This window comes from Mustela lutreola, chromosome 10 (assembly GCF_030435805.1).
Source record: "Mustela lutreola isolate mMusLut2 chromosome 10, mMusLut2.pri, whole genome shotgun sequence".
Taxonomy (NCBI): Eukaryota; Metazoa; Chordata; class Mammalia; order Carnivora; family Mustelidae; genus Mustela; species Mustela lutreola.
The window spans coordinates 5116202-5136708 of NC_081299.1; the positions used below are offsets into that span (position 1 = coordinate 5116202).

At 44.0% G+C, this 20507-nt stretch overlaps 1 protein-coding gene across 18 annotated transcripts in view; it reads left to right on the top strand.

The window, feature by feature from the left end:
* CAMTA1 (calmodulin binding transcription activator 1) overlaps positions 1–19731 on the top strand; it is an 815661-nt gene extending 795930 nt beyond the window's left edge. For 9 of the 18 annotated variants that reach the window (XR_009345336.1, XR_009345329.1, XR_009345332.1 and 6 more), the window contains 7 exons: positions 836–907; positions 2423–2443; positions 3890–4083; positions 4791–4865; positions 7511–7541; positions 11332–12792; positions 16424–19731. Coding sequence is in view for 7 of the 18 variants with exons in the window: in XM_059137385.1 (XP_058993368.1) it covers positions 836–907; positions 2423–2443; positions 3890–4083; positions 4791–4865; positions 7511–7541; positions 16424–16456 (426 nt within the window). In the remaining 11 variants the exon portion in view is untranslated. The remainder of the gene's footprint in view (positions 1–835; positions 908–2422; positions 2444–3889; positions 4084–4790; positions 4866–7510; positions 7542–11331; positions 12793–16423) is intronic. The other 9 variants (XM_059137386.1, XM_059137387.1, XM_059137389.1 and 6 more) reach the window with 4 other exon arrangements.
* The last annotated feature ends 776 nt before the right edge of the window (positions 19732–20507 follow it).

Sequence of the window (20507 nt, forward strand, 5' to 3'; positions counted from 1 at the left end):
AAGTAGAACAGAGTCCTGACACGACATTGGTAAGGTCGGGGACCACAGATGGAAGTCAGCATCATCCTAACTAGAACTTATGCCCCTCACTTCTTTTTTTTTTTCTGAGTCTGTAGAATTGTTATTTGGAATTATCCTGCCATATGAAATTTTAGTAATAATTTTCAGAAGCTTTAGGGAAATTAACCAGTAGAGTGTAGTTAACACCATGTCAACTTATTCTTGGTAATGGTGACAGATATTTAGTATTTAGTTAGTATAAAGGGAGTTGATACCTCTGCCACAAGGAATTAATAACCTAAGGCAAGGGTTCTTAAGGGACTGGGACTGACTGTAGGCAGCCCATGAACTCCTAAAATCTTGTGCTAAAGCTTGTGTGTGCATCTTTGGTGGGAGAAGGTCTGTGGCCTTCCACAGATTCTCAGAGGAGTCTTTGACCACCCTGAGAAGGTGTTAAAAGCCGGTACTCATCAATCCCAAAGTCAGAGTAGTTGGGGTGATGTTAGGAGAGACAATGGAAATCTGGCAACGTATAAGGGCAAGTAACACAAACTGTGATTTGTTAAATACTTGCAAAATGAACATTTCTAGACCTCCTAACATCCAAATATCATAGTTCTATTTAGAAGGAAGAATCAGAGATTTATTCTGTAAGTTCATTTTTCCTAATTTCTACTTGTAATTAATTACTACTATATTTTCATAAATGTGGGGGCCTCAGAGAAGGTTATAAACGAGCAGTAATTCTACTCAAGTCTGAAGAAAGTTGACATTTCTTATACCCAATCGTTAATTCTTACACTGAATTGGATTTTTCTTTTACCTTATCCTTCAGGGCCGACCCTTGCGGGAGCAGCAGGAAGTGGCCGCCGCTGTCATTCAGCGTTGTTACAGAAAATACAAACAGGTAAACCATAGCTTTGGGTCACAGTAGGAAGTATGCCTCGTCCAAACAGCAACAGGACTCTAGCATGTAGTGTGGCCAGAGAGCGCTATGTCTGGCACCTGATTCAAAGGCTTTGGATTGTGTTAACCAAACTGCAGAGGGAAATGTTCCAGAGTGGGGGGTAAAAAACGAACCAAAAACCCCTCTGCTATTAAAGTGATGTCACAAAATAATTTCTGTTCAGATTGTTGACCTTTTGGTATCATGACCCCTGAGATGCTGGTCTGACACAGAGAAAGTTACTTGTGTCTGAAATGAGGCTCCGTGTGCCAGTAATTGTACCTGGAGTCATTAAAGGACTCTAGGGAGTCTGATGTGGTGATCAGAGAAGAGAAATAATGGCGCTTATCTTTGACCTTGAGCTATAGAAATGAGCCACTCTCGAGCCACGCTCCTTTCAGCTTCTTCCCAACCGTTTTCAAGTGAAGACTTGGAAAACTCTCTGAAAATCTTAAGAAGCCCAGAGCAGCTTATATGGCTTTTGCATTCCTTAGTTAAGAGATGCAGGAAGGACACCTAAGTGTTCTTTCACGCTGTATGACTGTTTCCAGAACACCCTGTGAGGCTACTGACCTGCCACCATGTGGGAAAGGGAACTCATGTGCATGGGGCCCCGAGGAGGTACCGTGCCTTACAGCCACGTCATCTCATCACATCTGCTCCTTACAATTACTGGCAATAAACGATTTTATGTCCCCTTTACCTTGAAGAAGCTGAGCTCGGAAATGAAGTCAAGATTAGATTTTCCAAACCACCTGGGTGGTTAGAAAATGTAAAAACCTGCCTACTTGAGTTTTGACTGGCCCATATGATAAAGTTTAGGCCTTTTAGTAGATTCTAGAACTTTTCAGCAGACGGTGTTCTAGGTAGGTTTTTAACTTTTTTACTTAAAGGAATAACACATGCTGAGATGGGTAGCGGTCCTGTGGAAGCGTGGTATTATGTTCTGTTATGAGGCAGGGCTCGCTTTGATTTCTCACACGGGTTGCCATGTTCTTGAGTTTCTCTCGGCTGAAGCCCTGCTAGTGAAAGGGGGTGGGCTGGGAGAAGTCTTCGACTTCTAACCCATTGAGTTCATGATCCCAGAAAATGAAGGTTTATTGTGTAAACGCTGGCACCACAGTACCTAGCTCTGTCCTCCCATTAGCGCAAGTGAGACACGTGAGGCTCCCAGTCTGTGGCCACAACAGGTGTTTATTCCAAAGCACGGGTCTTGGTTTTGGTTTTTAAAATCCTGTCCCAAAGAAGTGTTGTCTCCAACGAGGAAAACAGAAGGCATGATTTTTTGAAATACTGACAAGTATAAGACAAGTATTTTGGAAGATGGAAGGCATTAATGTAGCCAGATTGCCTTTTGTTTTTTTGTTTTTTTGTTTTTTTTTTTTTTTCCAGTTGGGAGTTTTATTGGTTCTGGTTTTTAATTTCCTTCTATTCAGCAATCTAACATTAATCTTGTATTTTCTGTTTCTCCCCAAGCTGACATGGATAGCCTTGAAGGTAATGACACCCAAGTCCCCTCACAAACCATTCCACCAGAGTCACAAACTTCACACCCATCACCAGCTATAAGAAGGGGCCATTAAGACGGCAGGGTCAGGAAGCAGGCGTCCTCCCCTCGCCGGGCGCCTAACCACAGCGCATCTCTGGGGCCCACATGGTTGCTCTGTTGGAGTGGGTTTTGGCATTAGCAGTCATCAGACATTTTCTTGGGCATGTCAGTCTAAAGAATCCGTCCAAGCCACCAATTCCCTTGAGCCCAGCCAGCTACTTAGGGCAGCTCCCTCCCTCCTGCTGGGCCTGGCCCAGTCATTTCTGAGCTTGCGGTATGCACGGCCATGGGGAGGAGAACCACAGGAGCCCTGTAGGGGACTGCGCTGTCTTCAGAGATTTGGGGGCAAGGGAAAATGGAAAGCAGGTCAGAAGAGACTAAAGAGGACTCTTGTGCGAGGGTCTTGTGTCTTGAACATTCTGGGGAGACTGCTCCCTCTCCTCACTGCAGCTGCCCCGGGCAGAGACGCACGTAGGCACAGGGGTTTTCTCAGGAGTAGTTCTCCCCGGGATGGTAAGTTGCCTTCTTGCAAGCCAGGTGCTTCCTTGTGACTTCTTGTCCCCAGAGTCCTATTCCATTTCAGTAGTAGTTTGGACATGGCGTTTTTTTTAAATGTGGAGGGCTCTGTGTTCGTTAGTGCCTAGAGACAGAAGTGGAAGAAAACTCCTTCTCCCGTGCGTCATCCCTCCCCCGAGCAGTGCTGCCGTAGGCCGGCCAGAGAGCTGCTGGCGCCAGGTCCCGAGCTGGCCCCCGGCCTGCGACACTTGGCCCGCTTTCATGGCTTCACCCCATGTCAGTCTGATGAGCACTCATCTTTCTGCAGGTTAAATGTCTCAAAGGTGTCAGCGTTTCATGATAAGCCTTGTATTTGGGACCTTGCAACTCGGAAACGTGTCCTACGGAACCGTAGTTAGGAAGCAGCTGCCGACTGCTCTGAGTGGGCAGTGAGTGTGTGTGGTGACGATTGGGGCACATAAGGAAGGTTATTTTAAAATGCTTCAAAATTGCAGAGTAAATATTAATCTTGAACATTTAAGTTGTACTTTCTAAATACGTTTTTACTATTCCTAAATGTCTATGCATATTGCTGTTAAAAAAATTTTTTTTTCAAGAAGGGAAAAATGTTTGGTATTTTTGGGAAAAGCATATTAAAAGCAGTACATGGTCTGAAGGCAACCCTTAAACTAACATTTTGCATTTGGGGAAGGTAGGTGACAGTGTTCCTGGTTTTCCTCTTTAATGACTGAGCCCAAAACAGAGACTATGATGATCAAGGGGGGGAAAAAATGAAAAAAGGAAAAAGATGTTTCCTCCCCCTCCCCCGGCGCGCTCCGAGGACGCGGACTGGTGCGGCTCCCGGTGTTACTGTTGCGCCCGTTCTTGTTCCCCTGCAGTATGCACTTTATAAAAAGATGACACAGGCTGCCATCCTAATCCAGAGTAAATTCCGAAGTTACTACGAACAAAAAAAATTCCAGCAGAGCCGGCGTGCTGCTGTGCTGATCCAGAAGTATTACCGGAGTTATAAGAAGTGTGGCAAGAGACGGCAGGCTCGCCGAACAGCCGTCATCGTGCAACAGAAACTCAGGTGGGTTGACCTCTCGCTTGGGCGAAGCTGTCTGGGCGAGAGAGCCTTGGCTTCGTGGGGAGAATGGCCCTGCCCCGACATCGGGGGCGACTCGCCTTGGTGGGACTAACGGTGATGCCCGTGCTGTCCGTCCCTCCGTGCTCAGCTCCTTCTGGTTCCTTCTCTCTAATCCGCAACCCCCACCCTGGGTCATTTTGTTGTTCCCACCGACTTCAGCTGGGGTGGGAATCTGGCGGGACCCAAGTTCCTGCTCAGAGCGGGCGCTCCACTAGGGAGTCCAAATTGTAGCGTCATTGCACACAAGCCCTCGGAAGGATAGTTAGAGGCTGGCTGGGCCATCTGAGAGAGCGGGACAGGGACTTGGAACGCAGTGAAACACGCTCATAGACATTCGGCAGAGTATCAGACTCGGGCAAGTCAGCTTCGACCCCGAGAAGGCCTAAGGCTGGAAAGCCTTCTTCCACCAAACAGGCTCAGGAAGGGTTGGGAAAGGACAGCTGGGGGTCCCGTATGTCGCACGTGGGCCCTGTGCCCACCACGGCTGTGGGCGGGGGCCACCACCCCCTCCTTCCTTCTCCGCCCCTGCTGTGCGGTTTGCTCCCTCAACTGTTTGATTAGGGACCTCTGTCGCTGCTCGCCTGTGTTCGGCGTGTTCGCGTCAAGCGTCACGGGACCCCCTCGTGACAGTCCTGTTCCGGCTTTTTCAGGAGCAGTTTGCTAACCAAAAAGCAGGACCAAGCTGCTCGAAAAATAATGAGGTTCCTCCGCCGCTGCCGCCACAGGTAACCCTACTCATCATCTAGACAGTTTGCTCATCGAGAGCCAGAGCCCAGCCCTAACCCCTCCTGACCACGCATGACCGGCCGCAGCGCGGCGCCACATTCCTCAGGGGGAAGGTCCGGGTCGCAGGAGGAGCGCAGACCTAACTAGGGCCCGAGCTGCTGCTTCAGGAACGGGGGGCCTGGCGCAGACCGCGTGGCAAATAGCGGAGACTCACGCCGGTGACTTTCTGTCTTAGTCCGGGGTGAGGACAGCTGAATGGGACCAGCTTCTAATTCCCGTTTCTCTTCAGCCTCTTATTCGTATGCCACACGCAGCAGCTCCTCACTCCCAGCCTCGAGTCCTCCCGGGGAGCACGCGAGCACCACAGTGCTCCCGTCTGGAAGCCTTAGAAAAGCGCGCTCCAGCCAGGCTCCTGCTGAGCGCGGGTGCCCTCTGCTGGGCGCGGCGGGAAGGGGCAGCCGTCTGCGCGGACGCGCGTGCGTGTGCAGTTAGGGCGAGAGCGGCTTCCGGCGGGCCTTCCCTGGAGACCGGGCAGCGTCCCGCGGAGCCAGCTGAAAGGGTTTCTCTTGGTTTCCTTAAATTCGAGCTTCTTTTGTGAACACTAGGCGCTTCCCTTAGATTTGCGGGGAGCTGGTGAGATCGTTTGGTTTTCCTGCGCAGGTTAGCACTCGGGTCTGGCATCCGTCCCCGCGGCCTTCCGAGCTGTGTTTCACGACCCTGTGCGGTGTCGCTGCTTCCCTGTGCGGTTCCCAGAGCCCAGCTCTGCGGCGAGCTCTTTGACGTCTCCTTTCCTCTTCCTGTTTCACTGTACCTAGAGCCCGAGACCAAGGGTCCGATTCACCTCAGGTCCAACAGACGTTCCCTTTTACTTCAGTTTTTCTCGCTCGGAAACCGTCTGCTTGCTCACTTGGAAACTCTTTGGGCTTTGAGACTTAATAGGCGTTGGCTGGCCATTTGTACTTTGACTTCTCTTAGCAAAAGAACTCTTTTATATGATGTTAAGAAAAGGGGCACAGGGCCACACATGAACAGTGATACAAACTTCAAAAAGAACATTCTTTAGGATGTATCTGATATTCTCTACCTAGAATGCAGTTTGGAAGAAGCTAATGTCACCCCCTAGGCCTCATCAGCCCACCTGCTCTCTACCACGCAGCGACAGGTCATTCCCTGTAATTAACCGGCCAGCGAGATTTCAGGACCGGCACTCAGCTAGGAGGTCTTGTTAGGAAATCCAGATGAAAATATGAGGCACCGGTGACATAATCACATCAGTTCTAGCCTTCCCAAGGGCCCATCTCTCTTCGCTCCCACTCTGTCCCACCTCTGCCAGCAGGACAGTACTTGCAGCCAAACAGGGAAGTTGATTCTCTCCGTTCGGTGGAAACTCTGGGACTTCCCTAGACCCTTCTCTGGAGGCTCTCACGTGTGCTCCCACTCCCTCCTCCCTTGTTCCTCTCCGACCTGCAAAATGAAAAACACAGGAAGGCTCTACCCAGCCCTGCTGAGACTGTGTGTAATGCTTTCCCGGCTGATTTTATCTTCAAGAAAATTAGCTGTACGTTGCTCTTTTTAGGCCACTCTGAACAAACCTGAATGTCCACAGGTCGCCTTTTCCTTGTTCTTTCTGCGGGTCTTCTCCCCAGGCTCTGCGAACACGTGTAGGTAGTGCAGCCTTGGTCGTTATGAGCAAACGGACATAAAGCCCCACACTCCTTTTCTTCTCTTTCTCATCCAAAGCTGTGCCTTGTGTTTACACTGGGTGAGGTGAGCGGGTCAGCTACTTAAACAAAACTTACATGCATAAAAGGCTGCCCCCTCCGCCCCCACAGTAGACTGCCCCCCACCCCAGTCCACAGTAGACTGGGCCAAGGAGTCTTGGCCAAGAGACTGGGCCACTCTTGTTTTGAAAGCTCTCTTTCTGTAAACCAGTGGAGAAGAAGCTCATGGTTACCTTTCTCAGGTTCATATTTGAACGAGTAGCAAGCTCTTGAGGGTGGCAAGAAGGTTTGTTATGAGGAGGACATTGGATTATGGACTCTGAATTCCTGTTCATTGTTTGGGATGAAATAAAGACCCCCGATTGGCTCTTTTCCTTACTTGCCCTGGAACAGTTCAGAGGTTAGGAGGAATGTGCAGGCAAATTTTATTGACCTCTGTACGCCCACTGTATCCGATCCGTAAGTCTCTTCCCATCCCTGCATCCGCAAGCTCAATAGAACCTAAAGTCTGAGCTCCTCTTTTCCCTGCGATGAACGTAGCCCTGGCTCCATTCTGGGGTACTGAATATTATTTTAAGAGAAACTGTCATGTGTCCTAGCCCTGAGAAGCATGAAAATAGAAAACCTCATATACACCTTCTCAGGAAAGGTAGGTAGATAATGGCTTCAGGAATCAATAAGAGGTGTCCCATTTCTTAAGGAATTTGCCAAGTCCTACGACCCCCACAGTTTTAGACTTCACGGTAAATTGGTGAATGTCCTACCTGCTCATTTCACATACCCTGTCACCACTCTCCTTTCTTTCCAAAAAAAGAAGCACTTTATACTCTTTTTCTGTTGTTGTTGAAATAAAGCTATGTATAAGGTTTCTGTTGTGACCCTCACATGCTAATAGCTCTTTGGTATTGTTTTACTGTCTAAAGCCCCCTGGTGGACCATAGGCTGTACAAAAGGGTGAGTTTAGCTGCCTGCTAGCCAGTGTTTACCTTTATCTTCCATTTTCAATATTTTGCTTTTTGCTTGCTTGCATGGGGCTGCAGCCTAGGTATGCCAGTAAGTTTCACATCCATTTTGAATGAAATAAGATAAAATGAAAACTAACCCTAATTACTAACACTGCTACATTATACAACATGGCAATAGTCACATACAGCAGATGAACAAGTGCATGAGTGAGAGGAAGGGAGGCCCTCCTGAAACCCCGCAGGGCATGCTTAGAAGTCGGCGTTGAAACAAGGCTGCACCAAAAGAAAACATCCAGCAGGTGGTTCTTTGTGATTCACATAATTGGCCACAATGAAATTCACTCAATTACTGCCACGTCAAAATTTCTAAAGCAAGAAAGCTCACGAGGTGATGCTGCTTTTTTTCCTTTCTTTATTTTATTATTATTATTTTTTAATGAATCCATTTCTTATTTAGAGTTACTATTTCCCGGTTACCCTGTTCCTATAGTTTCATTTCTAAATCTCCCTTTCCCTGGTGCCCTGAGGTAAGTCAGCGCACGAAGATGCTTTTCCAGAAGCAATGCAGGACACTCGTTAGAACACAACGAGCAAACCTGACTTCCAGAATTTAACAGCAACGCTGAATAAAGACAACGCGGTGTGAAGTGTCTTAAGTCCGTATATCTGTGTTGCAGTGAAGATTGGATGTTCCAACAGAATTTGTATTTTAAAGAAATGATAACAGAGGGGTATTTAGTAGACCCTGTCGGTGTCCTTGGGATTTTAGAATAGGATGCTGATTTGTAAGTAGACCCAAGGAGCAGAAGTCTCTGTCAGACCAGACCAGAAGTCAGACTGTGCCTGAAGTTACAGTAAAGGATGCAGAGTCAGGAAATTGATTTAAAAGCCAGGAATACCATTCACCAAAATCAAATCTGAATGTAGATGAATTGGACAACTTCTGTCTGACAGACTTAAGACAAGATCCACTTAAAAAATGAACACAGGCCTTACCTCTGCCCCGTCGCCCGGTTCTGCACCCTCCCTTCCCAGCCCTACAGTCACACTTGAGTCATGTGTACGATTCCTGAGAAGACACTGTAATTCAAGAAGTCTAAAACCTCTCATATTTCTGGAGCTAATATTTTTCATCCAAGTACACTTCTGTGGATGCTGACATTTTATTCATTATATCTTAAGTCAGAGGCCAACTACCTTTCCTGTAAGAGGCTTTAGTAAGATAGTAAGTATCTTGGGCCCCACGGTTGCTGTCACAGCTCTTCCGCTCTGCCTTCAGAGCATTTGAGCACCCACAGATAATACGTACATGAATGGTTATGGCTGGTGTGCCAATAAAACTTTATTTACACAGATATTCATTGGGCTGAATTTGGCCCATGGGCTGTAGCTTGCTGACTGATGAGAATAGGAGAATTGAGTTTTTAGAAGTTCTCCCGAAAACAAGACTCTATCTCTATAAAAGATTCCAAGTCTCACCTGTTTAAAATCATGGATACTCACTGAAAGAAAATGTATTAAAAAATACATAAATAAAGCAGCTATGCTGGTCTGTAAGTGTAACTAGTCAGTCCTCTTGAGCACCAGGCTGCTGTTCACAGTTGTCCCATGTGGTAGAGACGTCTGTGTTTGAAACCTAAGAAGAGGGACGCAAATCTCCATTCCCTTCTCTTTCTGTTCCCTCTCACTGGCTCTGTTCATAGATAATGTTTCTTTCCACTTAAAAAACAAACCAAAAAAAAAAAAAAACCTCCCAAAGAGCAGATGCATGTCCTAGGACTCAATTTAACTAGAAGTTGTAGTGTCTTGCATGTGCAATTATTACAGTCGCTGCAAGGAGCCCAGTAAGAATCTAGTAAGAATGTTGCTTATGCACTTCTGTTAGCTTCTGTATGTCAACGGTCCTTTTGAAAAACGCATTTTCCAAAGGTGCTTCTCAACACCGCAGTCCCTACCTTAACTCCTTCAGCACCTGCTGCATTCTGTCCCTACCTTAACTCCTTCAGCACCTGCTGCATTCTGTCGCGAGCTCCTAAAACTCCTCCCCGGGCAGGGAAAGCTAGGAGCCAAGCTAAGAGCTGAGAAGCTCAGGTTCACCCTGGAGTGGTCCTGTTTCTCTCCCTGTGGTTCTAATTACCAGCAAGTTTCGCTCCCTCTCTGTTCCGTCAGAGAAGTCACAGGGGCGCTCCCTCCCAACAGTCCCCAGGTTGAAATGACTCTCGGGAGGCAGAGCATTTGCAGAGGAGAGTTCTTACTCCTGGAATTTATGTCAAAGAAGTTAATACACTTACTCATTTATGATGTGGACCACACTTAAGACGTTTAAGGTTGATACATCAAAAGATAATACTTGAAAACTGAAGGAATTAAATTTTGTGGCGCAGTGTTTGCCAGACACTATTGAATTCTGCCTCCTGGAGGGATGAAGCAGAGGCTGTCTAGAAAGGCAGGTGATGTCGGTCTTCAGAATGAAGGCACAATAGGCTAATTCCAGGAGCATAGCAATGAGAAAATACCACTGTGTCTTCCAGTTTTTAGTATTCACTAATACTAAGGGGGGAGGCTAAGAAAAAGCCCCAGATCCCGTTCACCGCATAAGCTCATTTTCGCCCAGCCCTTCATCTAGGCTTAGCCCCTAGTTTACTGACTTAAAACAGTTTCCAAATTCTCACTAGCTCTTATAGGGATTTGTTTTGTCTTGGACACAATAGCCATCCATTTAAGAGAAAACTTTTGTTAGGCACAGATATATATTTAAATGAATGGTCTTAATTATTATTTCAGTTAATTTAGGAATTCTGCTTTCAAAAAAAAAAGTGACTGGAGGTTTTCTGAGATTGAGGAAGTCTTTGGGGCACACATTGCTGAAAATACTCCTTTCCAGCGGGGTTTCGAATATATCGAACAGGGTATTATTTAGTGTCCTAGCAGAAAACCCAAAGCACCTCATATGTCAAGAAATAACCTGACACATGCATTCTCCAGGTACTGAGACTAAACAGGGAAGTCCCTCTTTTTCTAGCTAGAAAATGTCTTTTCACTTCTCTCTAAGATAGTTTTTTGTGAGTAACAGGAAGTGTTCTCATAGATCAGAGGAAACAACTCTCCGAGAAGCTATTCCTAGATAAATTCCTTTTTTTCTCTGGGATGATACTTCTGTGAGGGCTTTACCACCTAGAATAGCCACCGCAAACACTGTCATACACTGTGGGAACTCTGGTTTTCCAATAACCTGTCTTAGTGAGTTGCTGGCCTAGTACCCGCTTTCAGTAAAGGTGGGCAGAGCTACACAACTTAAAGAATCTTAATTGGAGGAAGAAGAGGTAACACTCTCTGGCCACAAAAATTTTAAGCAAGGGATTTTCTCTGTATTTGACAACTGGGTTTCCAAACTCTTGACTTTGCCAGATGGTGCCAGTTATCTGGGTAAGTAGTGATTTCGGTGCTGACTCTTGAGAACCGTCCTATGAAATCTCTTCAGTGGGTCATCGTCAAGATCTGCAGGTTACACTTGACACTTTCTGCTTTGTGGTATATACTTCAATCCAAGGGACGGTTCTCTGACGATGCCTGGAAGGCTCCTGGTTATTGGAGAGAAGTAGACAGTGCTCTAGGTCAAGCACGGTGACATCACACTTCCTTAGTTAAATAAGTCATGAGGCGTAGATCCCAAGCGGCCCAATATATCTGGTGAGGAGTAGGAAATGAATGTGTGGGATGTGTCATCATGGATGTAATTCAAATATCCAAAGTAATTTTGTCTTACTTGCCTCTTTTAGGAAATGAATATTTTTGGAACACAGTGGTGTGTGTTAAATTGCAGACAACATGCTCTGTGTCATTCTTATTGGGCCTCTCTGTCTTTTTTGTTTTGCAATCCAAATGAGATTTCTGGAAAATGGCAAGATCTCTCTTTTCCTAAATTCCCCACGAGCTATTGCAGCTCTCAGAGCAACAGGTAACTCATCAGAAAGCCGCATCTGGCTGCCCTGTATATCTTTGACGTCCAGCATTGCAAGAATATACCTGCTGAAATCCACTGACTCATGAAACATTTCTCTGGCTGAGCGTTCCTGAGTAGATGGAATGAAGCCGCTTTGCCTTATGCTTTACCCACGGAGCCATTGTTTGCTACAAGTTCCGGAAGCAGACCCACTTCATGTGTTCATGAATTCTCATTGGACGTCTGACGGGAATAAACCCTGTGGGCTTTGCTGGCTTTCAGTGCTGTTGCTTCCTACATCACTTCGGTACATTAGAATGCAACATTTGTTTTTTTGGTTGTTGTTGTTTTTTCTTTGGTTTTTTTTGGGGGGGTTGGTGGTTTTTTGGGGGGTTGGCGTTTCGTTTTGTTTTGTTTTTCTTGTTGTTAAGACTGCAGCCGTATCCCAAGGTGGCGATTCTTTTCAGCCTAGAACACTCGGGCAAATCCTGGGGTTGTCTCCCATCCCTGTTGAATGGTCACAGGTCAAAGTCTTGCTGCCCTAATTACCTCAACTCCAAGCCAGTCCTAGGAGTACCATTTTCCACGGTGCTGACCGGAGGCTGAGAAATGATCTCCTGGCAGCTCTCCATACGGTAGCGAGAGCCATCGAGCTGCAGAAGTTGTAGTCTCTGTCCCAGTTAACTGTCTGTCCCATCCCACGGAAGGCTGCTTTGCCCGTCTTCTGTGGGGTGAAGTTCAGAAGCAAGTGCAATTATAGTGGGGTTTGTTTTTAGATGACCAGGACATCCTTAGGTTAGGTTCTCTCTTGGCTCTGAATGAATCTCACAGGTATAACTCCTTTAGAGAGCCAAAACCTCAGTAAGCATTAGCTGCCTGTAGATAGCACACACCACGGGACGGAAGTCTATCAAACATCTGTATTCTAAGTTCTATGAATACGGTGACTGGATCTTCAAGTATAATTCCAGCTTTAAAAATTCTGGTCTCTATTTGCCAGTAAGTGTGCTGAAAACAGTAGGCTCTTAATACAGGAAGTATCAACAGCAGTTGAGTCCGTTGATGTTGGTTTGGGACCATAAAATAATTTTTTTTTTCCTCCACTGAATTTTTCAGTTGGGTGTTTTGTGTCATGTGATTGCAACATTTGTGAGATGTCATCGTAGTAAAAGATGGATAGAAAAACATAAACTCTTTTTTTTTTTTTCGGAGAATGACAAGCAGGAGTAATTATTACAGAAGTACACTCCTTGTAGCACATTTTGGAAATATAAATAACAAGGAGAAAAACGCACAGGTAACTTTTAACACCTAAACTTTTATGACCCTTCGTGGTAAACGTATGTGTAGTCAACATGGGCCTTTTAGTGGCAATTCATGTCCTGGCAGAGATAAGGCAGCCACAAATTTCTGTAACTATTTGAAACATCGGTTTTTTAAGATTTGTGAAGAAAAATTCGAGTATCAAATGTTCTAAGTTACCTCGGTGATAGAGTTAATCGTTCTGTTTCTTTAGCAGTAATATACCAGTCAAACATTACTTTCTGTCCAATTGACATTTGACATTAAGCAAAATAAAACAAAAAATTAGGCACCTGTACTCTGTCCTAATAATCTGCCCTCCAGTAACTTAGAACTCCATTTGTGACTTCAGTAGGACAGATTAGGAGGGTCTCTCAGTTTCATCTAACCCTCGAGAGAGAAATCGACACGCGCCTCGTCTGCCGGTTAGAGACTGGAGGATAATAACATGCTCCCTTCTCTTGATTCTCAGTCCCACTATTTTGAGACCTCTGGTCCGTCTTTATAAAATTGTTAAGTGCATTTTAAGTGTAGGAATTTTTGTTCTCCCAAACACTGTAGTAAAATCAGCATAAGGTCTCATAAAGGACAGCATCTCAGAGTTGAGGAAACGTAGTTGTTAGGAATAAAGGTATTAATTGTTATCAGTTTTCAATAACGTACTCCTCTCATGCCACAGAGATTGTCCAAATGCCTTTGGGAAAACCAATACCGTAACTAGGCTTTTTGTTTTTTGTTTTTTCCCATTGTTTTGTACTCCTGACCGTATATTGGAGGCAGCGGGGTAGAGAGGTGAAGTCAGACAGGCCTGGGCTCAAGTCCCCCCTCTACCACTTGCTAACTGTATTACCTGGGGCACGTTGCTTCATTGCTATAAATCTCAGGTTCTGCACTTATGAATTGGAGAGAATGGGAATGTGTCGAGAGGACTAAACGAGGTAATGAATACTTAGCCCGTACAGCCATTCGAACGGAAGCCTTCTCTTCCTCTTCCACGATCTCCTTGAACATCTGATTAAAAAAAAAAAAAAAAAAAGCCTATGCCACTGAAGCCATTTGGGTATCATTTATCATGCTGACGTACTGTAAAAACTTCATCATGAAACTGAGAACCAAGTTCCCCACCAGCTTGGGGGTGATGAAATCCTAGAAACCAGGGTGTCTCCTTTTTCCAGTGTAGACGATCATCGCCACCTCTGTGTGTGGGCATGCATCTGGCCTTGACCTAGAGCCACGCGAGGCTATCTGTTGCTAGTTCATAGCAGAAGATTTACCTAGTGACTTCAAAACCTCATGAAAACTTAGTTAACTTTTTAATTGGTTTCAAAAGAAATTGCAAAAACAAAACCAAAAACCTGCAAAAACTAATGTGGCCATTTTAACTAAAAGAAAAGCTTTTGTTCAAGGTTTACCCACTGTGATCAGCAGATGATAGCTTCTTTGGTATGAGACTGTATGAAACATCTCTGGCTTACAGTTCACTCTCTTTCTTTCATCTTGATGATGAACTTCGTATTTTTAAAGCATTCCTCTTCACTCTCGAAAAACTGTGGATGGATATCTGTGTTTATGCTGTCAGGTTTTGAGTTCAGGGTTCTTCAGGTTCTAGAAGTCTCATCAGTGATGGAGTCACTGTTGCATATCTGTGAATGAGTTCTGTACTGGTGCAGAAATAAAATGTTGTCTTTGAAGTGGCATGCACATTTTGCGGGATTCGCAACAAGCTCTGCACAAGTACAGATATTTGCATGCCCAGAAGTAGAGGTGGCATCGGTGCATGCCTTGCATTTTTCCAGCCAGAGGGCTGTTAGTATAGATTTTGCATGTTTAAAAATTGAACACACAATATAGCATGTTTCAATTTTTAAAAAGCCATTTATCAAGTCTGCATGTCCAAAATTAGGGACCAATAATGATGCACAATTCTGTGTTGTAATATGACCCAAATTACCCTGAAACTTAATAATCCATGGTATATTTAATTACAAGATTTGAAACTAAATAATACCCGGGTCCAGTTGTGAACAGAGCAATGTCAACGTGTTCTAAACGTACCTGTTGAGGAGGAGGGATTTAACAATTTTGAAGATACACTGTTGATCAAGCTGGACCTGGTGTATTTAGTCAATAAATCAGGCAAATAAGTTTTCAAACATGATAATTTTTTTCAGTATTCATGATGATAAAATAATAAAGCTTTTTTTTTCTGAAAGAGAGCAACTTCTCTCTGAAGAGATTGTATCAACTTTGCAGAATACTCAGAAATGATTCTGCTTGGAGGTGGTAAATATATTGTTTTCTTCAATTGTGATAATAGCGTATGTGTCAGGCCATTGAATCCCAGATATTAACAACAACTTCCTACGCTTTTCAAAATGTTTTCTTCTCCCTGAGTGTCAACAAGAATCTATTTAGAAAGTAAACTGGCATTTGTTTTAAGATAGAATCTGAATTGACCGGTATCACTTAAAAGATAACAGCAGAAACCTTAGCCTTGGAGAATCAGAAAACTGTGTTTGGGGATTACTGACCTCTCTATAGGCCCCCAGGAGAAAAACAGAAGAGCCCTTTTCTTGTCGCACAGTTGAGGTATAGGGTATCCGTGTCCTGAGAAACAGCAGTTTCTGTTTGCCTGAACCCCTCCTCCCACACCCGTTTTAGGAAACAAATGTTATCAAAGGGTCCGCAGAGCTCACGCTGCCTGCCGAGTACCACAGGTGCTGCCTTCGGGACTCAGACCCTGAAGTCACACTTGCATTTGATCATTTTGCTGTTAAGGCAAGATCTCAATTATTTGTCACTAAAAGGAAATAATCTAGCTCACAACCCCTTCCCGGGCACTCCACCGACGTCAGGTGGCCATATTCAAAACCCAAGACAAAGTTTTATATTGAAAACTATAGACCAGAGGGGATGGGTAACACATAATTTGTTGATGTGAACTTCCCATGACTCTGTGGCCAACAATTTCATTAAAATTTGTTCACTACAACATGTTTGATAAATAGAACACAGTGGTACGCCCCCTGTTGCTGTCCATCTGGGAGCACGGGGGGAAGTGACCGGAACCTCTTAGAAAGTTACAGTGTGAAATGGGAGGAAGGTCAGGAAACCGAGACTCCGAAACCCCGCACAGTGCTCGAGCGCAGTCGTAGGGCCGTGCAGGTCCGACGGGCTGCAAGATACCTCCCGTCTTGAGTCTGTGAGCAAAGCAGTTCAGTCCCCGGGAGTGTCAGAAGCAAGTGTGTGTGCAGTTTCCCTAACGTGCCTCCCGCGGAACTGCTGGGCATTCGCGGTGGTCCCAACAGGCTACAAAGGAAAGCTAGGCGGACAGTTAACTTTTCCTAAGATGAGCACGGTACCGTCACACGTGACTTAGGGCAGTCGACTTCCGTTTTGCTTTGTGTTCAGAGCACTCGCTGCGGAGCAGAGTTTCAGGAAGGGACGTGTCTTTCTCTTGAGTATTTCCCCCAGCAACTTAGCAGGAGTTTCTTTTGCCATCAGTCTTCCAAAGGGTTTTTGTCTTGGTTTTTCACTTCGGAGGGAATAGTCCCGCCCTTCCCCTCATCCAGCCACGGTTTCACTATATAGCTATCACCTGGTGTTCTGTTCTGTTTCTCTTCCAGAGTGAAAGAGTTGAGAAAGGCCAAGGAACTTGAAGACATACAGCAGCATCCCTTAGCAATGTGACATTGCTTTTCAGACTGTTTTCATTTCTGTTTTTAGCAGAGACATGCAACGACACACACGCACGCACACACACGCACACACACACACAATCCCTCTGCAGTTTTGGGGAGATCAGCTGCAGGATTTTAACAGGAATGTGTTGGTCATTGCATTTGCACTTTCATGGACAACTTTTAATTTGATCAGCAAGACATCTTGGAACTCAATCTTCTGTTGGATCATGGGAAAACAAGACACCACGAGGAATTGAGAGAGGCTTCCTCTTCTTAGGAAGAAGCCGGTTTCCTTCTCATATAGGGCTGTATTCAAACATCGTGTGGAACTGTACAAATATTTATACCAAAAATATAGACAAGCAAAGGTGGGGATGCACTAGCAACAAAAGAGAGTGCTGCTCCTGCACCTGTCAGTTACTTCCAAGAAGCTGAATCTTTGGGATTGATTCTCAGTGGAGGGCTTAGATCATACAAATCTTTATTGGGTCCGTGTGTTCTCATTTCCTTCACTGATCTTATTTTATTTTAATTTGTGTTTGTTTTAATCTCTACAGCACACTTAATGCAACTTTTAAAATCTGCAGGTTTTTAATGTCTTGTGGAAATTTGCAGAGGGGCGGGTGTGTGGTAAACGGGTAATGCATGGGAACTAATGAGAAACAGCTTACAGAGTTTAAATTTATTTTCTTGTCCCCACCACCTCCCAAGAACCTGCGAGTATAATGATCATCTTGTCCCTTTTGTCATGCTCAGCACTTTAATTTTTGGGCCTTACTTTCATGTGCAATGAGATTTACGTAGAGAATTGGTATAGCATGGAGCTTTTTTTAGTAACCTTGGAAACTGTAGTCATTCTAAGGAATCACAAACCTTGCCTGGACATTTGCCACCTAAAAGATCAGTGTGGTGCTGCGTTCTGGCCAGTAAATTCCATATTTTTGGCTATAATCTCATCCAAACTGAGCAGTTTCTGTGTATATATAAAAGGTAGAATCGGAAAGTGAGAAAATATTTGAAAGGGATTATATTAATTGCTAAATATTTTATTCACAAAGGTCAATAACATGGCAAGATAAAATTATTTGTATAGTTTTGTCTGAACGAGCGAGAAAAAATGTGGATGTATTGTTTGTATATATTGTATATATTAAAACAAAGAGATATGTGCATGAAATCAAGAAAAAAGAAATGAACAAAAGCAAAGCATTAGTGGCTATGGTCTGTAAAATGAAACAAAAAAAAACTTTATTTCACTATAAGAGTACTTTATTTTAAATGTTCTTTAGAAGAACATTTTGCTAAAGCATGACTAAGCTGCAAAAAACAAAAAACAAAAAAAAAGAGCTACTGTATTTAGACTTAGGATAAAAGGCAGAGTAACATTACTTAAAAAAAAAAAAAAAAAGGATATGTTTACATTTAATTTTGGCTACCAGGAGTTTATTTTATTTAATTTAAAATTTTTTTGCCAACGGTGCCAAGTAATGTGAATGCTAATATTGCTTAAGAAAATTAAGTTACTTTTGCTAAACAGATAATCATAAGATGAATCCGTATATAGCTTAACACCATCCACTCACTCCAACAAAGAACACTTAGAACGATCAAAACCTGACAAAAGAAATGGTATGACAAGTAGGAAAACGTCTCACGTTTTTCATATCTCCTGCTGGAAATCAGAAAATGGAACAAAAATTGCACAAAAAATAACTAAAAATTTAAAAGATGCAAACTGGTCTTGTAGGGTTGTCATGGTCTGTTACTCTTTCCATATAACGAGGAGCCAAAGAAATCTGATGCTTTTAAAAATTAAACTACTAACGTTAAATTGAGAGAATAAAGTTCGAATTTGCTGATGCCAGTTTAAAATTCCCAGGTAAAGTTTCAGGATCAGTTGGTGTGAAGCTGAAGTGATAGTTTTTGTTTTGTTTTCTTTTTCTTGGTTCTGGCTGCCAACTGTAAGTTAAAAACTCAAGGCTCGTTGTGAAGCCTAAAAATATTCACAAATAAGCTTTTAAACTGGTGTCTTTCGAAGGAAGGTAGATACAAAAAGATTGTGGTAAAAACTGGGGTCAGTGCTCTTGGTGCCTTTTCTATAATTGTACTTGTTTTTTAATTACTTCCTTTCACTGCCAACCTCGGATTACTGTACAGTATACGTCTTACCGCTTGTGATCAGCTTTGACAACAGTGACAGCCCCACAACCAGTAGCCACCTGTACATTTGTAAACTGACCTGGCTCGATTTTGTTTTTAAATGTGTGGGTTATGTTGCAGCTGTTGCACTCCCCCCGCCCCAAATACCTATTATTTTAAACTATTTGACCTGTAGGAGGACACTGAGTAATTTACAAAACACACAATTGTATCCATAAATGGGAATAGGAAGGTGAAAGCCAGCTCTTTCAGAATATCCCATATTAGAACTGAAATTAGATACGTTTATTCCATTTATTATGGTACAAATAACTGATCTTTTGACAAGAGTAATGACCTCAGTGGATTTGCTTTAACCCTCACGTTTGTTTATTTATTCATTTTTTATTTAATGTCTCCCATGCTACATTATTAGCCAAGTAAGTTAGAAACTTCTGGAAGATAAAGACTTAACATAGAATTAGGAGGGTTCTTACGGAGGGGATAGGAAGTAGGTTCAAAACCTACCGGTGTAGCCCACCAGTACAACTGTGAATCGTAGGTGAGGTACGAATGAATGCACTTCCACTGAAACGAAGCATTTCTGACCGCTTTTCCTTGGTTGTGAATCTTAATTTTGAATATAAGATGATAGGTAAGCGCAGCTTTCTTGGATAATCTGAATTCCCAAGTGCCAGGAGTAGGACTTCATTATAAAATTAATAGCTAATCTTATTCTGTCTCCTGAAGATTTAATTGCTATTCTTGTTACCCATTTGAAATCAGCTGTACTGTGTGAACGAAAATAAAGACAATAAACCGAACCCCTCTCTGGCTGCACGGTCGCTTATGGCAGTTCCACACAGTAGTTGGCGCCCAATGGGGGGTCCCTGAGACTTGCATGTAAAACTAGTCTAGATGTCTTCTTTTTTGTAAGTTTTATTTTTGTAATTGTGCATGTGAAGCATCATTGAATCAATGGATCTGTTGAAGAACTCAGCTGCTGGAAACCATGCAAAATGTTTTGAATTGCCCTTAAAATATGGAAAATGTTTTCTGAATGCTTTATATTCTTTCTGCTGTAAATTAAAAATGAAGAAAATTTCCCCATACTATGTGTGTGCTTTGCTTTAACTTTACCTGATACTGAAATCCGGGTGACCAGCCTGTTTCAAACCCAGACGAGATCACTTCCACGGATTTCCTTAGATCTAGAGACAGTGTTTTGTCATCCGCTATTACAGAGCTTCAGACGTGTCCGTAAGAGAAAAATGTCTTAGTAAGCCACTGCCCCTAGAACACTTGCTTTTCCCAACCGTCTTCTCGGGCACCGCTCAACATACCAGTTCCTTGAAACATAGAGACGCCAATCTCTGCTGCTTTTGAAAAGGCATTTTCCAGCTGACTACTAATACGCACCTTCTCTTCTGAGAATTCTGTCATCATCTCCTTTCCTTTCCTTTCACTGCAGAGTGTCATCCCGTGTCCCTGGTAGTGCCTCTTCCACGGAGTCCGGTGCGGATGCCCCCGCCAGACCCAGTCGGCAGGGTATCTCCCAACTCCGCCAGGCCCCGCTGGTTTCTCCAGCCCACTGCATTTAAGTGACATTCTCTTTTCGTGCTTATCCTCACTCTTTATTCTGTCTTCTTTTCACCTGTACCCCAACCTGCCCCTTCTGGTTGGGCGGTGCAAACCATGTCCATTTCCGCTGCTGTCCTTGGCCATGTTTGCTCATCCCTTGCCTGGAGAGTTTTCTTCCTGCTTCCCCAACTCAAAGCCCACCTCCTCCGCGACACTCTTGTTCATTCTAATACACACTGACATCTCCCTTTTCAGACTATTACATCCACAGTGGGAAAAGACAGTTCGGCATTTAAGGATTTTGGTT